Source organism: Oculina patagonica, chromosome 4 (genome assembly GCF_052425735.1).
Source record: "Oculina patagonica isolate OP01 chromosome 4, crgOcupat, whole genome shotgun sequence".
NCBI lineage: Eukaryota > Metazoa > Cnidaria > Anthozoa > Scleractinia > Oculinidae > Oculina > Oculina patagonica.
Genome location: NC_135761.1, coordinates 63,068,415 through 63,091,150, shown reverse-complemented (window position 1 = coordinate 63,091,150; position 22,736 = coordinate 63,068,415). Strand labels below are relative to the sequence as shown.

Here is a 22,736-nt window from a genome sequence, read left to right as displayed (position 1 = left end):
GCATCCCTGACATTCAATCTCGTACGTTACGCCGTGTGCATTACAAGGACCTTTTCCAGCTTGTTTGCAAACCAGGCAGTCTTCTCTTCCACACCTTTGCCATTTGAACGGGTCGGACTTCTGTAGCACTTCCTTCAGTGTCGTGCCTGTCTTTTTTACCACCTTTATCCTATAACCCTGGTCTCTGATTTGTCTCTGGTACTCCTTCTGCAGCTGCGATCCAGGTGTCGCAGGCACGAATATAACCGCTTCGTTTCCACCTTTCTTGTACCAGTCCTCTCTCTTTTTAGATTTCTCTGTTTCTCTCTCGTTTCTCCTCCACCCTTTTGGCCGATGTATTGGTCTCTCTCCATCAGTTCGGCTCCTGCCTTGCTCAACTACTTCGTACCTGAACTTCTGGTTGTATCCGGAATACTGCATTCGAAGAACAATCTCCTCTACTTTCTCCACTACATTCGCCCAGGGCAGAAGCGGACTGCAATTCAATAGCACACGTAGCACTGCTTGAGACAGCACTGTCCTCTTCACGCTCGCAGACATGGCGGATCTTGCGTTAACCAATGCTTTAGACGCTATTTCTTTTGTGAAGAATTCATTCATCATCACAGACACCATCTGGTTTGATCCTTGAACCTCCTTCCTCAGTGCTCGACCCAGACCTTCAAGTCAAAGATTGGCAACTTCTTGTCTGAATGCTTCGATGGGTAGTCGACCTCAAGCTTTATCGATGGATGGATATCATCTCCAACTTGCCTTATCAGTTCCATAGTCCTTTCGTCTGAAGCTCGTTTCTCGACTTCTTCCACTTTTGTGGTGTCCATGACAATTTTTCCCTCCACGTATCTCAGTCCTGGTACAGTTGCTTTTGCAGCAACAGTGATGTCATCTACATATCTCAGGTTCATCTTCTGTACAATTCCAACGTCCTTAAGCCTGCATGCAAATTCTCTGTCCCACCAGATCATGAATATTTGTGCCAAGACTCCTGTCAATTTCAGGCCGATTGGTCCGCCTTTCTTGATCTCGTTGTTGAATGTGTATACATGGTTCTTCATGATCACTGATAACGCCACGTGTAATGCTTCTCTGAGCATTAATCTCTTGGCACGTCCATCGGCCTGCTTTTTCGGCAGATTCCACGGTTTGAAACGCTCCTCTTTCTTCTCTTCCGTACCACTTGCTGTTATTGTTGGTTTTCTCTCGCGTTTGGATCTCTTTGTGGAACATTCATTAGCTATAATTGATCTCTGAAGTACTTCCGGTTCGATGTTGCCAGGTAAAGCCCAACTTCTTCGTAGTCTACTCCCTCCACCTGAACATCACTCTCAAAGAAGATATCGCAAACTTTTTCAATCGTTAAGTCTATGTCCAGACTCGGATAGAGTGCCTTCACATCGGCAGATCCCACCACTAGATCGTTGTCAACCTGTACACTATTCACCTTCTTCATCTCAGCTGTTATCTCTTCTGTGCTAACACACACAGCACTGTCTTCCTTTGATTTCCACAACTCTGTTAGTATCATACTAATTATGTGTGATAATCTGTTGTTATAGCTCGCTGCTGCACCACACACGAGTCTAACGGGGGGCCCTTCTGTATCATTCCGACCTGGTTTGTGGTCTTTTCGCAATCATATAGGGGGGGGGGGGGGAATCGGGCTGTCTGTACCTATCATGTTGTTTTTAACCCTTGTTTGTTCATCATTTCCAGTACCAGCACTCAGCGTACGAACCCATGACACCATACTCAGTGTATGATACACCAAGTGTAAAAGTGTAAAAGTGTAAAACTCCCTAGAGTAGTGCTTGATGAAGGAGAATTGTGATGTGGCACTCTGTGTGAGGCCTTACATGAAGTCGGTGGACTGTCCAAGACACTTGGTGTATCATACACTAATTACCAAAACATCTAGAATCCAAGATGGCGGAACATGCCTGACGAGGTTGAGATTTCAGCGAAATTTATAGCAGTAAACAAAGATATTTTTAATACTTTAACTCCAAAATCGTGCGTTCAAAGAATAGCAAAGACAGAGAATGTCACGAAATTACCGAAGTTTATCTAATTCTTTTATCGCTTTGACGAAAGAACTTTCTGAAGCATGTACTAAACCTGGAGAGGTTTTAGAAGCGATGAGACGCGTAGCCAAACGAGGATTAAAACTAGTCGACGAAAAAACTTTCTGATTTAAAAATCGAACTATATCCGGTGTTAACAAATGGAAAATAATGTGGCTGAAAGGAGAAAAGTTGTCCAAAAAGAAGCATAAAAAGGTTGAGAACGGTTGTCCAAAGGAAGCATAAAAGTGTGCGCGACAACGGAAAGGTAGAATGGAGAATAGTACCCCACGTTTCTTGAAATATCTCTATTCTTTGCTTATTTCTGAAACACAGTCGCTGAACTAACTTTCCGGGGCCATGGAGCTCTGCTTCGAGCAAGTTACGGTGAACTACTATACCATAATACCTTTCGGTATTGCCACGTACGCTTTTACGCTTCTGCAGGAAAACAATTCCCCGAAACAGCTGTGTTTTACATGCTTTGATCTTCTGCACCGAAAAAGTGACATCAATTAAGTAACATAGTATCATAAATTTAGCTTGACATAAAAAGTGCCGTAGCTTTATAAATTAACTAACATAAAATTAATTATTCTTTCTTTAATGAAATCCGTAAAAGATAAGAATGAAAAGGGGCGTACAGAATTCCTTTTTGTTTTTGCTTCACAGCTTTATCCCAGAGTCTGTCCGCTGGCTTCTAAAGAAGGGCCGAGACACCGAGGCAACGAAAGCTCTTAGTAAAGTTGCCAGGCGGAATGGTAAAGAAATGCCTAAAGAAAAATTGTATTTGCCTAAGGAAGAAAGGCTTGGCGACTTTCGTGACTTGTTTTCGTCTATTAAAATGGCTTACAAGACGATTGGTGTATGGTTTATGTGGTAAGTGCATACTTTCAGACCAAGCTAGGGTTTTTAGGTATATACGTTATCTAAAGTGATTTTTACCAATTATTTTTACCAGTTATCTAAGGTGATTTTTACCAAGGTACCAGGTACCATTTTTTTGCAAACATTTTCAGGTATAAAGTATTTTGTATTGGTATCCCAGGGGAAGAAATGAGTACCTTAAAGTTACTATTGTTAGCGGCTATTAATTTTATCGAGTTTTTCTGAGCATGATTTAGCGACTATTTAATTAAGCGATTTTCCGAAAATTTTAAAAAAGCTAGTGACATCATGTAAACCAGTTTTTAATGAATATATAGCTAAGACGGAAACACTTAAAATTAAATGAACATTTGCATTGCCAGAAAGAACAAAGCTACGGGGCATCTCCTTTTTCAACTTTTTTGCTTGTTTACAAGTAAATGAGTCGCAAAGCACCCGACCGTCGCGACTGACAAATGCAGTATTTCCTTCGCAGATATAAGGTTTGGAAATTTGAATTTTCCGCCATTTTGTTACTATTTTTTAGAACATTTACAAAATTCAGATCTTTATATCTTCAAGACGGATTGAGCTTTTTCAATATTTTTTCGCATTTCACTTTATCTCAATGAGTTCTTTCAGAATCATGCACTTTTTGTGCCATAACAGGGAAATAAAAATTTGACTTAGGCACTGTGACGTCATTTTCCCGCCAAAAACCGTTAAATTAAAAAAACAATAATCATACGATTGTTTGGGATAAAAAGTTCTATCATTGTGCAAAGTTTGAGCTCTATCGGATACAACAGCAAAAAGTTATTCCGAGGGTGCAGCTTCGAGCGCTCTGCTGGCCCGGCGTGCTTGGGAAAACTAACGCCTTGATAAGACAAAATATTTCAAGTCTCCTGTTCCTGTACAGTTTATAACGAAATTATGAAGAAGTCTCAGAATCACTTTTTAATTGTGAAATGCATGTTAATTTTTTTTTCTTTTCTATAAAACAGATTTGTTGTCTCCTTCATTAGCTGGGGCATATCATTCAGTGCACCGTTTCTAGGCGGTAATATCTACCTCAATGTAATGTTTTCCGCCGCTGCCGTTGTACCAGAGTCCCCTGTTTGTGCTGCTTTGACAGTGTGGTAAGACAGTATGTTAAGGTACATGTACGTATTCTCAGGGGTTTCACAACTTCGAAGTCCAGTTTAAGGTTATTCCCCAGTATTGCATTGCGCATCCCTACTGCGCATAATTTTCCGCGTGATTGGCGTCATTTTTTCGTAAACGAGTACGGCAACCTATCATTTTTTTCTCTCTTTTAAATAGAGTAGCAACTTCCTTGCAGTAGAATAGATATGGACCAATTCTCAATGTAGAATAAGAAATAAGGGTTGGAAACGTGAATGAAGCAAGCCATTGTGACTATAATAAGTATTTTTATTATTCATTTAAAATATTTCTGTAAAGCAAGTAAAAAAGGCAACGAGTCCGCCATTTGTTTTGCTTTGTTGGTGCAAACAACCGAAAAATACTGTTCCATTCGCCATACAGAATACACGAAATTTCAAACTGGGATTTTTTGTCGAATGGTCAGCGCCCTTAGTTTGCACCATGATTCTTCCAAAATACCGCAATTTATTATTTTTTGTACACTCGAAGCTCTCGTAAGCGGAAACCCTCGGGACGCGAAAAAAGTGTCCGTAACTGAAGCTGGCCGCTTACGAGAATGGTTCTTGTAAGCGAGCCGGCCAGCTAGCCAGCCTGCCAGTCAGTCAGTCAGTCGTCAGTCGTCAGTCAGTCAGTCAGTCAGTCAGTCAGTGAGACAGTCAGTCAGTCAGTCGTCAGTCAGTCGTCAGTCAGTCAGTCAGTCAGTCAGTCAGTCAGTCAGTCAGTCAGTCAGTCAGTGAGACAGTCAGTCAGTCAGTCAGTCAGTCAGTCAGTCAGTCAGTCAGTCAGTCGTCAGTCAGTCAGTCAAAGCCAATTGGAATTAAGAACGTAGGATGACAAGTGGATAATCTGCTGTTCACATTTTGATATTTTTTATTTTTCGTTTCAACAGATTTGGCCGTAGAAAATGCCTGTTAGCCTCATTTATTTTAGCTGCAGTTGGAGCTATTGGCGCCCTTCTATTGACAGATAAAGCTGAACACGACAAAGGTAAATAAGAAATAATATTGTGTTTCATCCAGTATAATTAAGATTGGAGTTGATGATGAGGAGCACTGTTAGAACTTGCCGGTGTCAGTGTTGGGGTAACCTGACATAAAATGCAGGCGGAGGTGGGGTGGGGTGAGGCGGCTAAACGACCATCTTTGATATGGAAAACAAAATGCCATTAATTTAGGATGTAAGGCGTAAATATAGAAATAAAAACATAAAGCAATTATAATATTTCAAATTATAATTTTCTTTTAGGTTACCTGGCTGGAAAAATATTCATGTCCATGTTTGTTGCTAAGTTCAGCGCTGGCATTGCATTCTCTTTGGTGTATGTTTACTCTGCGGAGCTTTTTCCAACAACTTTAAGGTAAACTAGATCTAGTACTTGCGACGGTGTGGCCATTCTTACTGATGAATTTGCGGAAGGAATAAATAAATGACTGGCAACCACTTTGCAATTTCAAGCTGTAATTGCTTGTACACCGATCAGAAGTCAATCTGCTTCAGTTCTAGTAGTCCCAGTTCTAACTCACAACGGGCGCCAAAATTGTTGAGACGCCCGGCACTTCTTGAGTACCTTGAACAAATTTTACCCCTCACCCCTTCGATATTACCCCCTCTCCCCGAAACAATGCTGGATTTGCTAACTGCGAGACTTGGCTCGTTTGTGTACACTTACATTGAAAAGGGGGAGGGGGAGTGGTTTACAAGCTGTACCAGATTTAAGGTGGAGAAATGGGAATGTTACATTAGTATTAATTTCAACCAACTGTCTCGAAGACTTGCTCATTAAACGTATTTCCAGGGCCACGAAACTCTAAGGTGGTTTTAAAAAGAAAGCGTATTCCGTTATATGCCTTATTTTCTTATTATAAACATGCTATTTTTTTAGCTTTCCGCTCGTTTAACGGCACTGTTTTCTCTATTTTTGTGTTTGTTTTATTTTTCTCATTCAGAAATGTTGCCATGGGTACATCGACGGCCTGGGCCCGAGTGAGCGCTTTTGCTTCTGCTTATGCACCACTTTTGGTAATTGTTTCTATTCCATTGCTCTCTTTATAAGAAGCAACGGCTAGCCGCCTATGCATGTGATATACTTATTTGTTATTATGATCACTATATCTTTGTCGAAATGTAGTTATAAGATGATAGCATTAGTTTAGTAAGCAAACTTATAGTGGGTTCTGCAAAAATGTCATCCATGACTATACTTGTGATAAATCTATTAGTCTCCTTTGGCTGTTATACATTAAATTTTATTTAAAATGCACTCGTCACCCATCTTGCCCTTTGCATCTTGTCTGTCCCTGATCCTAGAGTAAACATCAGTGGCGGTGGATCTAGGAAAGGGGACCAGGGGGGTCTGGGCTCACACCTTATTTTTAGGCCAAACCATGGCATGTAGGGCCGAGAAAAATTATTTTCTAGAGCGGGCCCCCTCTAATTCTTTTTTTTTTTTTGTATTTTAATATTTTTATTTTATATTCAATACTACTGACAAATACACTCTAGAAAGTTACTAACTTACAAAAACAAACACTACGGATACAAGAAATCTGTTAAAATGTTGGGATAAGGCTTAATTTTTTCTAAATTGCATGCAGTAAACAAATTGAAACAAAATGAACACTCTGTAATACATAAGATTTCTTACAATACATACGTTGAGGAAACATACAAACACGCGCTTTCTAGAGGAGGTTAACCTATTTACAATATTGAATGACAAAGCGAATAGAAAATGCATAAGAGACGCAGTATGAGAAAGAGACCTACTATCAATTATTACATTTCTTTGTACTTGCCCCATTTCTTGAGATAAGTAGACCATTTATTGCTTGATTTGGCGATTTTCGATTTCAGTTGATGGATCTTCTTAATCTTTGTCATTAAAACTATGACGGAAGGTTTAATCTTATAATATCTACAAGAGTATATGAATTTCTTCGCAATCAACAAAATGTGATTTACAAACAAATTTTCCTGGGCTTCGATGATGCCTAGCATTATTTCTTTGTAGGATAGAGAGTCAGTTTGAATTGCTTGATCTCCAAGCTATGTTATAACTTCCCCCAAAAATTTCTTGATGTAATGGCAAGTTACAAAAAATAATGTGTTCGAGTGATTCGTCCGCTTCTCCACAAAACGAACAGGCTGAGGAAGGAATAAGGCCAATCTTGTTGAGAAAAGCGTTTGTTGCAAGACATCTGTTGAGAAGTTTGTATTGGAACTCGCGCAATTCGTCTATATGATCATACCCCCCACTTACCTTACACTTACCACTTGCCTGTGTCCGCCAGGTTAAACATATGACTTTCAGTTCACATCTACTTTTTCATTTTTCTCATCAGCTCGATGTCCATCGTTTTTTACCATTTGGTATAATGGCCGGCCTCGCTTTGGGCGCCGCAGTGTTGTGCATGACTTTACCAGAGACTTACAACCAACCTACAAAAGAAAATTTGTCTCAGGATCCAGAGGACCCTGGGTACGACAAAGATGAAAACAGAAATCCAAAGGATAGTGGAGACGAGGACACAAGTTTGTGAAGAAAAGCCACATTTTTTTGTCGCGATGTGTTATAAAATGATAGCATAAGTTTAGTAAGCACTCATTACAACTTAAAGTGGGTTCTGCATGCTTGTAAAAAGTCATCCATGATTCTTACAAAGTTCGTAAAATTCACCTTTGCATCAAGTTATAACCACGAAATGTTTTACATAACTTTTCCCCCGGAAGACAGGGAAATAATTTTAGTTGATAAAATTGTGTTTGAAGTGAATTGAATTGACTCCAGATAGGACTACGTATAACAAAGATCAACTTGCGTTTTGAATGCATTTTCACAAGAAAAGTAATTCGAGCATCAATACTGACACAGGATATGGGAAAGAATATTTAATATATTTTCTCACTTGTATTTCTAGTCTTCAACAGTGATCTACTGACCAATTAATTGGTTGAACCGGAAACCATTTTTTCTGAAGTTTGGATGTTTTACTCTGTGTTCGAATCTTTTCGCCGACTTCAACATATATTATCAAAACCTGGTAAGCCATCTCTCGGCTTGCAGACAGAATTGAACTGTTGAAAAGAAAGCTTCAATTGCGAGTTTTCAGTTCCTGATTTCAGTTATTAGCACTAATTTAAACTTGGCAAACTTTTCTAAATCAGCCTGATTTCTTGTTGTAAAAGGGGTTGTTCTGATAAACTCAATGTATTTTATTTACGGTTTGCACAGCTTGTATCAATGTTCATTTTCACCGCTTTTGATCTGCATGGCAACACAACTATGAACACAGATAACACAAGGATCACGAGAGTCACGTGACATACAAGGTTTCTGCGGGTATAGCGGGCTGTATCAGGGGTATATAAGACAACATAGGATGTGCGAGGTCAGTTCAAACAGATCATGACATTTTTATATCAAATTGTCTACAGCGATAAGTCTATGGCCGCTATAGTTATTACATTAATGCTACAATTAATTGTCCAAGGTTGATAAAAAATGCAGCGACATTTCCAAGGTAATAAACAACTGTTTGCCCGTCTTGGTCTCGTTTCTCGAATCTTACAGACTATGACACTTAAGACGGATTATGAGAAACAAACTTGAAAACATTTGAAAATGTTTTTCAAGTTAAGTTGTCCGTGACGTAGCTCCTTTTAATAGATCCTTGAAAGATCGAGTAGAGACGAGTACCGGTTGCTGCTTCTGCCACAGAGGTCCTCACAAAAGAGCAGACCGCTGATCGCATCAACCGAATGTGGTCAACCGCTTAGCTGGATTGGATTGTTGGATTGTAATATGTATTTAAGCTGGGAACGCGAGTTAACAACAGCTGAAAAGTTAAAGTTAACAGAAGCATCACTTTTAATTGTGAAAAAAAGCACAACTATAAGGTTCCTGAGGGGGGGGGGGGGGGTAGATAAGTTTATTTTTATGCATGCCACACATGCCGTCTCATCAAAAGTTAACAACCGAAAGAGTTGAGCTTTTTTGTTGTATTCATTTTCGGCTTTTCTAGCCGTTCAAACGGTTGAACGGATTACTTATTAGGAAGTTAACTCATTTGCCTTAATAAAAAAGTGTATCTTCTCTTTTTTAAGAAAGCAGCTGGCACAAACGACCCAACTACCCCTTTTATATATATAAAAGCCTATGTGTTGTTACCCAAAGTGTGTAAAATGAAGGACAAAATTCTGTGAAGCAAACAACATCAAACAGATCATTTCATTCACCTGTTGCATGCACTAGCTGGCCCATTAGAATCCATTGATTACCGCTGAGGGACACCAACTTAGATTGGCAGGCCAAGAGCAATATCTCAGACGAAAACATGCTGGTTAATAGATTTCTTAATAATTAAGTTTATGTTTATTTACTTGGAAAACTTAAAGTAAAGACACCCTTTTATACATAGCACAGCTGAAAAAGAAAATTAAAATGAAACGTTCACAAAAAGAAGCTATAATTGATTTGGTTGTTTCCAGTTAAGAGTGTTTTTACAGATAACACTTTGAACCAATAAAAAAAAATTACAAAAAAATGAACTAATATTTCCCGTTAACTTCTTCGATTTCTTAGTCAAGTTGTTTAATAAGCTGCCCTTATTATCAGGGGATACCAAAAATAGTGCTTAACATAAATAACATTGCAGGAATTCTTTTATAGAGCCTATATTGATTTTATCTTGGTATCGCTTTTTCAATCATAGCAAACATATGAGAACGATTGTTCCACCCGAGTACACGCGCACGGAAAGAATATTTCCTTTCATTTTCTAGTATATCGTTGAATTCTCACAAGTCTCTTTTAAAACTAGAAAGAAAATTGTGCTATAGGTGCCAATAAACAATTTTTTTACTCCATGTAATCTTTGTGTCATGTAAGCGGCTTTATACAAAGCACGAAGGAACGCGTTCATTCATGTATGAGATATTTTAATGACCTGTTGAGGGTTATAAAAACAGGATGTTCACTGAGCGTATCTTTGTGGGAATTAACATAAGACTGACAGAAATATTCCACTGAGTATCAAATGAATGTAATGAACTGATTTAACAAGACCGGGCAGCAAGGCTACAACAACCTGCATCAGACTTGAGCAACAATTCATTGGACAATACCTGCCCCTTTTGAGACAACTCCTAGCTATCGGGTAAGTGAATTGTTTCAATTAGTTTTCTATGTTTGTTTCGCTAAATAACCACAGCCCTAAATTTCGAGATTCATTTGTTAACATCTTCATCGCCACTACAGAGCTAAAGGAGCCGCTAAAAGGTGGTGTACGCAAGTAGCGTCTTTAAATTTTGATCCACATTTAACTTGTGTCTGTGCAAACAGCAAAGCAGCCGGTATCAAAGTCCACCGACAAGCTTGTGCTTGTATTCCAGGTTTAAAGCGGGCTTCCCTGCGGCGCAAGATTAGCGCAAGAAGGAAGATTCCCTCGTCAGTTTTTCGCCGCATGCGGACGTTGCCGACTCGTCAGTGTAAATAAGACTCGAAAACTTAAATTTGCATTCTTTTACGCCTACATCTCTACAGGTGACTAATCAACCAAACAGTTAGAAAAATGTATCGCTCCATGTATACTATATAGTACTGGGTTAATAACTCTTCACAAGGCAGTTATAATTGTTTATTGTAACTGTTTTACGAGCTGAATGATACGAGTGGGGGTGCATACATGAAGGTAATTGGATCTTTCGCTCATTTAATTCAAACGGCCACCTGTGGTCACGCACATGCGTCTCGAGCTCGTCGAGGGTTTATGATGAAGCGTGAAATTATTCTTTAGCTTCAGACTCCATTTTTAAGTGATTGATTGTGTCAACTCCACTGACTTCTGAACCGGTTACCTGATGTGGGTGTAAAAATACATTGGTCATTGTCACAGGTAAAATGTCACGCTATCTTCTGAACAGAAGTGATTATCAATGATAAACCACAAAGGAACGCGAAAGTTCAAATGTTGTTAAATAAGCAAATTATGCAACATTTTTCAAAAACACAAAGTGAAATCCACGACTATTAATAAATACAAAACACGTAACAAGCTGCTCATGGTATAAGGTTATTTAATGCCGAATACACCACTTAATTTGTGCAAACTCCAGCTTCCCTATTGGCCGTTCCGAGGTTGCGCAGGGAACTGGGGCGAGTTTCAAATGTTAAGAAATCGATAATCGGACACCACCACATAAACGATCATGATAAGGTTGGCTATTTGACCAAGTTTGATGCTTTCAGGATGAACAGAAACGAAGTTATCGACCTTGAAACATGGTTAAAAATCCATACAAACGTCTCCAATTGTAAGCCAGCGTCCCCCCAAACCATATAAACTCTTAAAATTTTTATCCTTTTGGGACAGCTGTAAAATCCTGCCAAAGACCCATCATTTGAAAGAAACTAAGTTGAAAAACACTACGTTTGCCCATTTTAAAGAGTATCGCAAAAATCATAAAAAATTTAAGAGTTTATATGGTTTTGGGGGACGCTGTCTCAAAATAAGAGACGTTTGTATGGATTTTTAACCATGTTTCAAGGCCCATAACGTCGTCTCTATTCATCCTAAAAGCGTCAAACTTGGTCAAATGACCAATCTCACCGGGTGCTTTCATGTGGTAGTGTCAGATTATCGATTGCTCAAAATTAAAAACTCGCCCCAGTTCCCTGCGCAACCTCGGAACGGCCAATTCCCCCGCGGGACCGTTATATCTTCCTTGAGATGTTCAAAGATGTTTTTCATGAGTTAAGTTGCCTAGCACTCATAGCATTTGAGAACAGTTTAGACAAAAAAATCTGCGAATTCCCCGTGACGTAGCTCCTTTAAAGAAGAATATAAACTTAACACCAGACCAAAATCACTTACACCTACACTTCCCTCCAACCCAGCCCCACTTTAAAGTTGAAGGATTGGAGCAAAACCGTACTTGTTTTATTTAATGATATCTACTTTTACCTACTTTTCAGCAATGAAACTAACCACTGACGAAGTGTTGGAGAAAATTGGCAGCTTTGGCCGCTACCAAATCGTGCTCAACATATTTTTTAATATCGCGTATGGATTCTGGTGGGGTTTTCCTGTGATGGTGATGGTATTCATTGCATCAGAGCCTGGTTGGAGATGTAAAAATAACTCAACGTGTCCCTATACAGGAACCATTAGTCTAGGTCATGACAACTATAAATACAGGTGTAAGATTCCCAGGGAAGATTGGGAGTTTACAGATGATTTCACTTCAGTCGTCACCGAGGTAAAACAATAAAATAACGAAATAACGTGTATTTTTCTTGTTAACCTTTTGAGACCCAAATTTTCCCCCAAAACGCTTTTTTAGCCGCTAAACTGAAATTTTGGTACTTTGGTCGTGAATTTTTTAATACCTCAACTTTGCTAAAGAAGCACTTTTCACACTCCGGCAAAATTTTGATAAAGATTCTGAGTAAGAACGTATGTTTTGCTGAACCGTTCCAAATTTTTTTTTTGCCCCTTTTGCTTCCTTTGTTCTGCTTTCTTATTCTCCTTACTTTCTACTCTTCATATCCTTTTTCTTGTCCAAAAAAGTTTTGACGTTATCATTGGAAAACACTGAAAAGGGGACCTTTAAGCAACGATTTTGGACCAAAAATGGATTGTGCTTTAATTTGATTAGCTCTGTCAGAATGCAACCGATATTCAAAATGAACAGTCCTGTAGAAAGGTCGATCCAAGCTCTGTCAGATTCTTATCACGAAATTCCACTGACGTGCTAATTGATGACGTCACAAGTGAATCAATGACTGCACCTCCAAATGCGCGTTTAGGAGTGAAAGGGTTAAGGCAAACGTAATGCCATGGCGAAGATTCATTTCATCCACACTTATCACAATTGCACTTATGATGTTAAAACAAAAGTTGTTTCTATATCCAAATTCAAGAGCGACGGACAATCCTCCGGAGGTTGATGTAATAATTTCTGTAAAGTTAACGTTTGGGACATGCGAGGGGACTAGTTTATTTATTTATTTATTTTTAAGATTTCCCAAAATAACAATAAACATTTACAACTAAAAAGATAAAATATATAATAATAAAAAAAATAGTGGGAGGATAACAGCAGGGGGAAACTGAATTCCCATATAAAAGCTGTTATCCTAGATAAAGCTAAAAATTTACAAATAGACTTACTAATGAATAAAATTAAAAAAAATACGCTAATAACAATTTATTATACTAAGATAAGTTATAGTGAGTCAGTGCCTGTGATCAAGTCCCTTCGTGTGAACCACCCATTTCTGTCAAAAAATATAGTCGCAGCGACCAAATTTCAGTCCCCCGCGACTGGTCCCACGAGTTCAAACCGGTTTGAAATCGCAGGGTCTAGTTGCATGAAATTTTGCTTGTCCCCTCATGCAACTACTACTACTAGTTGGTGTGTCCAAAATAAGAAATCAATCAATCAAAAACAGCGGTCGTTCCCTACGACTAGTCACTTCGAGTAAACAGTACAGAGGACTTTTCCCTGAGACCAGTCGCACGCTAATTGGCGTGTTGACTGAACCCTTTCGTGTGTGTCGACCTTTGACGACTTGGGTCTTAGACTAATGAGTCAGTGTATTTTGCCCAAAAAATGTTTCTTATTCTGTTTACAGTTTGACCTTGTGTGCGATCGTGGTTCATTGGGATTCGTGTCCACCTCTGTTATCTTCGCTGGGTTTATTGCTGGTAGTGTGTCTGTGAGTAGCATCTCAGACAAGTTTGGTCGGAAGCTTCCCATGTTCGTCTGTGGCTTCTTTTGCTGCCTGTTTAATTTTGTTTCGGCCTTTGCTCCTGCATTCTGGGTGTTTGCTCTTTTTCGTGCCATCGTTGGATTCATGATTGGTAAGAGGCGTGTATTTTGTTTTACATTTATTACACATGTATCCATTGTTTTGACGTTTCAGAGGTCAGGGACAATAAATCGTCGACAATTTCGGCTGTCTTTTGGTGTTGCGGAAACTATTATTGGTTAGCTTTTGTGCCGTGGTTTAAGTACTGTTTATTGTCTATTAATTATTTTGTTATTACTCAAACGTCATTCGGGAGGCATGGTGGCCCTATGGTTAGTGTGCTAGACTCCGGATCAAGCGTTCCGTGTTCAAGCCCTGGCCGGGGAACTGCGTTGTGTTCTTGGGCAAGACACTTTACTCTCATAGTGCCTCTCTTCACCCAGGTGTATACACTGTAAATGGCCATGGTACCGGCGATTTTTAATACTTGGGGGTAACCCTGCGATGGACTAGCATCCTATCCAGGGGGAGTATAAATACTCCAAGTCGCTTCATGCTACGGAAACCGGGATAAGCTCCGACCTGATGGAGCACTTAGATCGTATGCAGCCTTTACGTTACCATACGTAATTTGGTGCTGGATCGCATCATTTGCAACACCAAGAAACCGCCAGAATCCGTCGAAATGCCGCGGTCGTCGCTTCGCGACGCTTTACGGCTTGCTCCAATAGAGGTCGACTTAGTGCAAGTCTAGCGTATATTAAATGCGACGGGAAATGTAATTAAACCAGAACAAAAGCTGTGCGTTTGTCCTCGTTTAATTGTCATTCCCTTACCTTGTGCTTTCATTGGTTCTATGAGTTTCGGCATAAAGCTCAGCTGAGAGTCTCGGAGAGTCCCTGTTTCACAATTGCTGGTTTTCATTAGTGTTACAAAACCATTTGTCTGCATGAAAAACAGCAGAAAACTATCAGCTCATAGTGCAGGCATAATTAAATACTTCTGTAGCGTTTTTCACAAACGAGGTATTACGAAAACAGTTTGAAAAAATTACAGGCTTCATATTTGTGTCCCTCCTTGGGGCACAAATATGGCGGCTAAATAATTGTATAATCAGTAAAGTAAATTATTCCAGTTATATTAATCGCTTTCACTTAAAATAATTTTAAATAAAACTTCAAAATTATCATCACGTCTGAAAAGTGAAAAAAATACAAAAATAAAAATATCCGTTTAAGTGAAACACATTTATCCGGGACATTAGAAATTTCAAAGTGCTTTTAACTAACGCGTAAACGAAACAAGGAATTGAAGCCGTAATTTGCAGAGGGGGTAATTTTTTTATGTCTAAACTATGAAATAAGAACCGCTTTGTGGGATTAACAGTAAAGATTTAAGATACAACCTAGGAACAATGTACATGTGTTACCGACCTTTCTTAGGTGCCTACAGCATCCCGTTGTTCGTGCTGACAACAGAGTTTTCTGGAGTTCGTCACCGAGGGACGGCTGGATCTCTTGTATGGCTCGGTTATGATTTTTTCGTCATGATTTTGGCAGGAGTTGCGTATTTCATCAGAGATTGGAGAGAACTTACAATCGTTACTGGTCTTCCTGGGATTGTGTATGTGGCGGGCTGGTTGTAAGTTATTGAAACTTCTTTGATATCTTTCTTTAAAAATTGAACTATATCAGTGTTAACCAACGGAACAGAATGCAGCTGTCTCGAGAAAGGTTGTTTGAAGGAAGCGTGCGCGACAATGCCGAAAGATACAATAGGTAAAAGTAGAAAACACGAGCCGTACGCTATGCATTGAATACTAATAAGATATACACCGAATGCAAATATGGCGGAACACTCGATCGGTGCATGGGAAGAGCTGCATGAAAGCGAGGCTAGCTAGTCAGGCTTCCGTGTTTTGTTTTGACAAAGCTTTCGTACAAAAGTCTTGCTTATTCCTCGACCTGTTGTGTTTCTTTTCGCTGCGCCTACGAGTTGCTGTGTTTCTGAATGCCACAAGAAGTGATAGAAGTGTTCTCCGTTTGCCTATTGGATTCGTTGAGACGAGAGAAAGGAGTTCGTGATTGCCGTGGGAACTATTGAGGTTTGTTCGCTCAACATTTCATTTTTTAGAAAATTTGACGAGCTTATGTGGTGTCTAGTGGTGTTCCAGCACAAGTTGCATGGCCAGTACCTTCCCCAAGGTAAAGAAAAGCTCCACATCTAAGACTTCTTTTATCTCAAAACAAGTTGTTCATGTCCAGCTTTGTTCTCGTCCGATCCACTCGCACGGAATCGCACGATCAAATAAATCATTCTACTAACCAAGTGAATGAAATTCAACTGCCCCCATAGTTACAGCTAGTGAAAGCATTAAGCCAAATAAGAACCACTTGGAGTTATATGTGTTCGCTTTACATTTTCTAAGATCTTCTAACCTGAATGTAGGGAACAAACTTTATAAAACGTTCCCGCGGGGATTGTGAACTCCTTTGTACTCCTTTCTTTCGTCTCAACGAATTGTATCGATCCACCTTTCCCATTAGAGGCAAACAGTGAACACTTCTATCACTTCTCGTAGCATTAAAAAACACAGCAACTCGTAGGAGCAGCGAAAAGAAACACACCAGATCGACAAATAGGCAAGACGTTTGTCAAGACAAAACACCGAAGCCTGACTAGCCTCGCTAGCCCAGGCACCGACCGAGTGGTCCGCCATATTTGCATTCGGTGTATAACAACGTAAAAGCATTTTAATGTTTTTTTTTTTTATTCTAAACCTGAAGGAGTAAGTTATGGAAGGATATTTTTGAAAAAAGAAAAAAGGAAGAAACTCTGCAACAAGTGTATTCTCAAAAGTATGAAGCGAGTCTAACTGGCCAATAAAAATAGTAGATTTCTTTCCAACCGATATGCAAAACTCGAATAAATACCTGCACTAATATTACGTCTAACCACACTGCCTAGCTTTACGCTTCAGTATCCCGCATCGTTTCTTGAAATATCTCTGTTTTTTGCTTCTTTCTGAAACACAGTCGCTGCACTTACTTTGCGGGGCCATGGAGCCCTGCTTCGAACAATTTACGGTGAACCACTATACCATTATACCTTTCAGTACTGTCACGTACGCTTTCACGCTTCTGTAGGACAACTTTCCCCGAAACAGCTGTGCCAGTTACATGCTTTAATCTTCTTCTGCATTAGTTTGACATAAAAAGTGCCGTAACTTAATAATTTAACTAATACAAATTTAGTGATCCTTTCTTTAATGAAATTCGTAGAGCAAAAAAATAAAAATCCATTTTGTTATTTCTTCACAGCTTCATCCCAGAGTCTGTCCGCTGGCTTCTAAAGAAGGGCCGAGAAACCGAGGCAACGGAAGTTCTTAGTAAAGTTGCCAGGCTGAATGGTAAAGAAATGCCTAGAGAAAAACTGTATTTACCTAAGGAAGAAAGGCTTGGTGACCTGCGTGACTTGTTTTCATCTCTTAAAATGGCTCACAAGACGATTGGTGTCTGGTTAATGTGGTTAGTGCATAAATGTCAACACAGCAATAAAACACCATTTGTAACTTTATATACATGTGAGTACAGGTATCATAGTGTGACATGCCCCCCCCCCCCCCCCCCTTGAATTTTATCCAGCTTTACTATCGTGTTTCAGTTTTAATCAAGGAATGTAATCTCTGATTCTGTCTCTACAACTGTTTGTTATCGAAAACTAAATGCTATCGAAAACTGGTTCTGTCCGATGCAAGATTCCTAACATTGGGGTATTACTTGTCAATAATTAAGACAGACCAGCTAGAGCTTGGGAAGATACCTTCACTACGCATGCCCAAACCACTGACCACTGACAACGCTGTTACGACAATTGCCGACAACTATAAGATGAAACGTTCTCACGCACGGGAAAAAATGGTCCAAAACGTAGTTCTCGACAACTATTTAGTCGTTGACTATTAGAAGATTCCCTTTTCGGAGAGGGAAACTGCCTAGCTGTCGACTAAAAAATACTAAAAAAACTTAAACTAAAAAATTTAGCGTTTAGTTGTCGACAATTCGCCTCACAGACCAGTTTTTTTAGTCGTAGATAACATTTAGTTCTTTTGTTAAAAGAACGAGGATGCTTATCAACAAATAAATGTTATCAACCTCGTCCAATAACTGTTTATTATGTATGCGCTTGTGAGCTCGTGGTTATTCGACTATTAACTTTCAGACCGGTTGGATTGAGAAAAATCGCACCACCGCATTTAATTAATCAGCCCAGCGTTATTTTTATCTTGAGTGCATTTGAATAACCCACTACCGAAAGCGGTGACTTGAGAAAACTAACGCTTTGATAAGACGAAATGTCTTCAGTCTCCTCCTACTGCACAGTTAACCGATAGGTATAATTAAATAGATTATGAAGAAATCTCAGAATCACTTTTTAATTGTGATACGCATGTTTAACGACTTATATAATATAATCTTTTTGCAGCGGCTTTATTTGTATTTTATTTTTTTAAAACAGGTTTGCTGTCTCCTTCATTAGCTGGGGCATATCATTCAGTGCACCGTTTCTAGGTGGTAATATCTACCTCAATGTAATGATTTCCTCAGCTGCCGTTGTACCAGGGTACCCTGTTTGTGCTGCTTTGACAGTGTGGTAAGACAATATGTAATGATAGATGTACGTATTTTCAGGGATCATCCAACCAACCATCTAACCCACCAACCATCCAACCAACCAACCATCCAACCAACCAACCAACCAATCAACCAGCCAGCCAGCCAGCCAGCCAGCCAGCTAGCAAAGAATTGATTGATCGATCGATCGATCAGTTTATTAATTAATTAACGATTTGCACAGACCACGTGAAAAGCCAACTGGGACTAGGAACGTAGGAGGTCATTTTCTAAATTATAATGAGTAAACTGCTGTTTACATTAACATGTTTATTATTTTTCATTTCAACAGGTTTAGCCGCAGAAAATGCCTGTTAGTTTCGTTTGTTTTAGCAGCTGCCGGAGCTATTGGCGCCCTACTATTAACAGATGGAGCTGAAGATGACAAAGGTAAATAAGAAATGCAGTCGAAGCCCTTTCAAGGGACACTCTCGTAAGCGGACAGCTCTACTTACGACCGCCTTGTTTGAAAACCCGTTTTAACTCCCATACAAACTCTGTATTTTCACATTCTCGTAAGCGGACATTCCCGTAAGCGGCCGCGGACACTTTCAGAGATGACGACTTGCACTTTTTCTTTGTTTTTAAGCTCCCGTAAGCGGACACACCAAAGAAAATCCTTTTAACAACCTCTGTATCTTGTTTTTATCAATCAACTTCACATCACCGTTCGTCATAATGATTTTACAGTAATTACAATACCATATTTCAGTGTTTGTTTTGTCGTCATCCATGTCCGGTTACATTTCGAAACACTACTTACGTGCATATTAGCATTATGTTAGCTGGGCAAGCTCCCGTAAGCGGCCATCTATCCCCTACACCTCTAGTGGCCGCTTACGAGAACCATTCTCGTAAGCGGCCAGCTCCAGTTGCGGACACTTTTTTCGCGTCCCGAGGGTGTCCGCTTACGAAAGCTTCGACTGTATTATTATATAGAATGCAGTGCTTTAGCGAGTGGTAGCAAATCGAGAAAAATGGTATCCACACATGTGTGGATATCAATGGTATCCACACGTGTGGATATCATTTTTGACCAATTATCTCGCAGTTTGCCACGTTTCATAGCTCAATGAGCCAAAGTTTATCGATATTAAGTCGAAACATCTTCGGATCTTCCTCGGCAATCTTCGGTTAGCTTCGGAAATCTTCGGAAATTTTCGGAAAATGTTCGGAAACATTCGTACGACCTTCAGACAACATTTTCAAAATCTTCGGAAATCTTCGGAAAATCGCCAAAAACATCGTAATTAGTTGGTCTATATAATAAACAGAATATTACATGGTTGCTTGGAGATATGAAATTTATCTTCTCGTGATCAAAACCGATTTGAACACTCGAAGATAAATTTCATATCTCCGCGCAACCATGTAATATCCTCTATATATTGCATTTCATCCAGTATAATTAAGATGAGAGTAGATGATGAAGGTCACTGTTGGAACTTGACGTTTCGGCAATCTAAGCGGGAGTCATCTTATCAGAGTCAAGGGGAACAATACGAAAAAAGAAGTGTTTAATTGGCCCGTTTTTTCATTACAGCGCCTCTCGGCCCAGGTAAGTGGGCAGGTACTGTCGAGTGTTGGGGTAACCTGACATAAAATGCAGGTGGCGGTGGGGTTGCTATACGACCATATTTGATATGCCAAACAAAATGCCATTAAATTAGGCTGTAACGCAAAAATAGAAATGTTGGAGCAATCTTTGTTCATAGTTAGGGATTTTATTAAGGCGTAAACTTAGAAATAAAATCATTAAGTAACATACTATTTCAAATTATAATTTTCTTTTAGGTTACTTGGCTGGAAAAATCTTCATGTCTATGTTTGTTGCTAAGTTCAGCGCTGGCATTGCATTCACTTTGGTGTATATTTATGCTGCGGAGCTTTTTCCAACAACTTTAAGGTAAACAAGATCTAGTGCTTGCGACGGTGTGACAATATGCATTCTTACTGAACAACTCGCGGAGGGAATAAACAAATGCCTGGCAACTTCGTTGCAATTTCAAGCTGTAATTGTTTGTACACCTATCAGTAGCCAATTTGCTTCAGTTCTAGTATTCCCAGGTTATCCCAACAACCCTTATGCAGTTCCTTGTCCCATGCAATGAAGATGTAACCCAGTTTGCTCATTTAACGTATTTCCAGGGCCTCGAAACTCTACGAGGTGGTTTTAAGAAGAAAAAGTATTCCGTTTTAATAGTATATGCCTTATTTTCTTATTAAACATGCTTTTTTGAGCTTTACGCTCGCTTAACGGCACAGTGTTCTCTATTTTTGTCTTTGTTTTTTTTTTCTCATTCAGAAATGTTGCCATGGGTACATCGACGGCCTGGGCCCGAGTGAGCGGTTTTGCCTCTGCTTATGCACCACTTTTGGTAATTGTTTCTATTCTCTTTGCTCTCTTTATAAGAAGCAACGGCTAGCCGCCTATATGTGATATACTTTTTTGTCATTATGATCACTATATCTTTGTCGAAATGTAGTTATAAGATGATAGCACTAGTTTAGTAAGCAAACTTATAGTGGGTTCTGCAAAAATGTCATCCATGACTATACTTGTGATAAATCTGATAGTTTCCTTTGGCTGTTAGATTAAAGTTTTATTTAAAATGCACTCATCCACCATCTTGCCCTTTGCATCTTGTCTGTTCCAGATCCTACATCACTAGTAATAAAAATCCCACGTTTCTATCCTTTAGGTTTAACATATGACTTTTCAGTTTACATATGACTTTTCAGTTTACATATACTTTTCAGTTTAAAAAAAACAGTTTGGATGCAGGGGACCACGCAACGAAGAAAATAACTGCTTGGCTTGTCTGCTGCCGGATCTCTTGTTGAAGAAATGCTCGTACCAGACGTCACTCTAAGTGCTTATAAACCAGATTGATTGCAAGGCTGGTGCAACGGTAGTTTACATATACTTTTCATTTTCTCTCATCAGCTTGATGTCCATCGTTTTCTACCATTTGGTATAATGGCCGGCCTCGCTTTAGGCGCCGCAATGGTGTGCTTAACTTTACCAGAGACTCACAACCAACCTACAAAAGAAAATTTGTCTCAGGATCCAGAGGACCCTGGGTACGACAAAGATGAAAACAGAAATCCAAAGGATGGTGGAGACGAGGAAACAACTTTGATGTGAAGAAAAGCCATATAAAGACACTACATTTTTTGTCGCGATGTATAAAATGGTAGCATAAGTTTAGTTAGCACGTATTCACAACTTAAAAATTAAAGTGGGTTCTGCATGCTTGTAAAAAGTCATCCATGATTCTTACAGAGTTCGTAAAATTCACCTTTGCAGCAAGTTATAACCACGCAAACATAAATAACGAAAGTGTTTCACATAACCTTTTCACATAACTTTTTCCGGAAGATAGGAAAAGTAATTTTATTTGGTAAAATTTTATTTGAAGTGAATTCAATTGACTCCAGATAAGACTACGTATAACAAAGATAAACTTGCGTTATTAATGTGTTTTTACCAGAAAAGTAATTCGAGCATCAATACTGATCAGAGAATATGGGAAAGAATATTTTATATATTTTCTCACTTGTATTTCTAGTCTTCAATAGTGACTTACTGATCAATAAATTGGTTGAACCGAAAACCTTTTTTTTTCTGAATTGTGGATGTTTTGCTCTTTGTTCGAATCTTTTTTTTTTGCCTTTCGCCAACTTCAACATTTATTATCAAAACCTGGTAAGCCATCTCTCGGCTTGCAGACAGAATTGAACTGTTGAAAAGGAAGCTTCAATTGCAAGTTTTAGTAACTGATTTTCAGTTATTCACGCTATTTCAAACTTGGCATTATATTACTAAATCAGCCTGTTTTCTTGTTGTAAAAGAGAATGTTCTGATAAACTCAATGTATTTTATTAACGGTTTACACAGCTTGTAACAGTGTTCATTTTCACCACTTTTGATCTGCATGGCAACACAACTATGAATACAGAGAACACAAGAATCGCGAGAGTCACGTGACATGCAAGGTTCCTGCTGGTATAGCGGGCTGTAACAGGGGTATATAAGATACAGAAATAACTGAACATAGGATGTGCGAGGTTCAAACAGATAATAACGTTTTTATATGTCTACAGCGATAAGTCTATGGCCGCTATAGTTATTACATTATGCTACAATCGGTTGTCCAGGGTTAATAAAAAATGCAGCGACATTTCCAAGATAATAAACAGCTGTTTGTCAGTTTT

The 22,736-nt window shown here is 39.2% G+C and overlaps 2 protein-coding genes and 1 long non-coding RNA gene across 4 annotated transcripts in view; 2 read left to right on the top strand and 1 right to left on the bottom strand.

Moving 5' to 3' along the window:
• Positions 1–22,732, top strand: part of LOC144651018 (solute carrier family 22 member 15-like) — a 27,170-nt gene extending 4,438 nt beyond the window's left edge. Inside the window, exons 1-10 of one of the 2 annotated variants that reach the window (XM_078510870.1) lie at positions 10,615–10,635; positions 12,067–12,350; positions 13,729–13,957; positions 15,288–15,486; positions 17,166–17,372; positions 18,364–18,498; positions 18,811–18,908; positions 20,313–20,424; positions 20,824–20,896; positions 21,466–22,732. In XM_078510870.1, coding sequence (XP_078366996.1) covers positions 12,069–12,350; positions 13,729–13,957; positions 15,288–15,486; positions 17,166–17,372; positions 18,364–18,498; positions 18,811–18,908; positions 20,313–20,424; positions 20,824–20,896; positions 21,466–21,666 — 1,536 coding nt within the window. In that variant the 5' untranslated portion in view covers positions 10,615–10,635; positions 12,067–12,068 and the 3' untranslated portion in view covers positions 21,667–22,732. Of the gene's footprint in view, positions 1–10,614; positions 10,636–12,066; positions 12,351–13,728; positions 13,958–15,287; positions 15,487–17,165; positions 17,373–18,363; positions 18,499–18,810; positions 18,909–20,312; positions 20,425–20,823; positions 20,897–21,465 lie in introns of those variants that run through there. The other variant, XM_078510869.1, reaches the window with a different exon arrangement.
• LOC144648963 (uncharacterized) lies at positions 1,124–2,124 on the bottom strand. Its single transcript, XR_013569806.1, has 2 exons — positions 1,226–2,124; positions 1,124–1,176 (listed from the first exon to the last, which is right to left on the bottom strand). It is a non-coding gene; the product is annotated as an uncharacterized LOC144648963 (long non-coding RNA).
• LOC144651038 (organic cation/carnitine transporter 2-like) lies at positions 3,932–8,745 on the top strand. Its single transcript, XM_078510900.1, has 5 exons — positions 3,932–4,066; positions 4,984–5,081; positions 5,340–5,451; positions 6,041–6,113; positions 7,436–8,745. Exons 3-5 carry the CDS (start codon positions 5,363–5,365, stop codon positions 7,631–7,633), a joined length of 360 nt encoding a protein of 119 aa, XP_078367026.1. The 5' UTR covers positions 3,932–4,066; positions 4,984–5,081; positions 5,340–5,362; the 3' UTR covers positions 7,634–8,745.
• Positions 22,733–22,736: the final 4 nt, after the last annotated feature.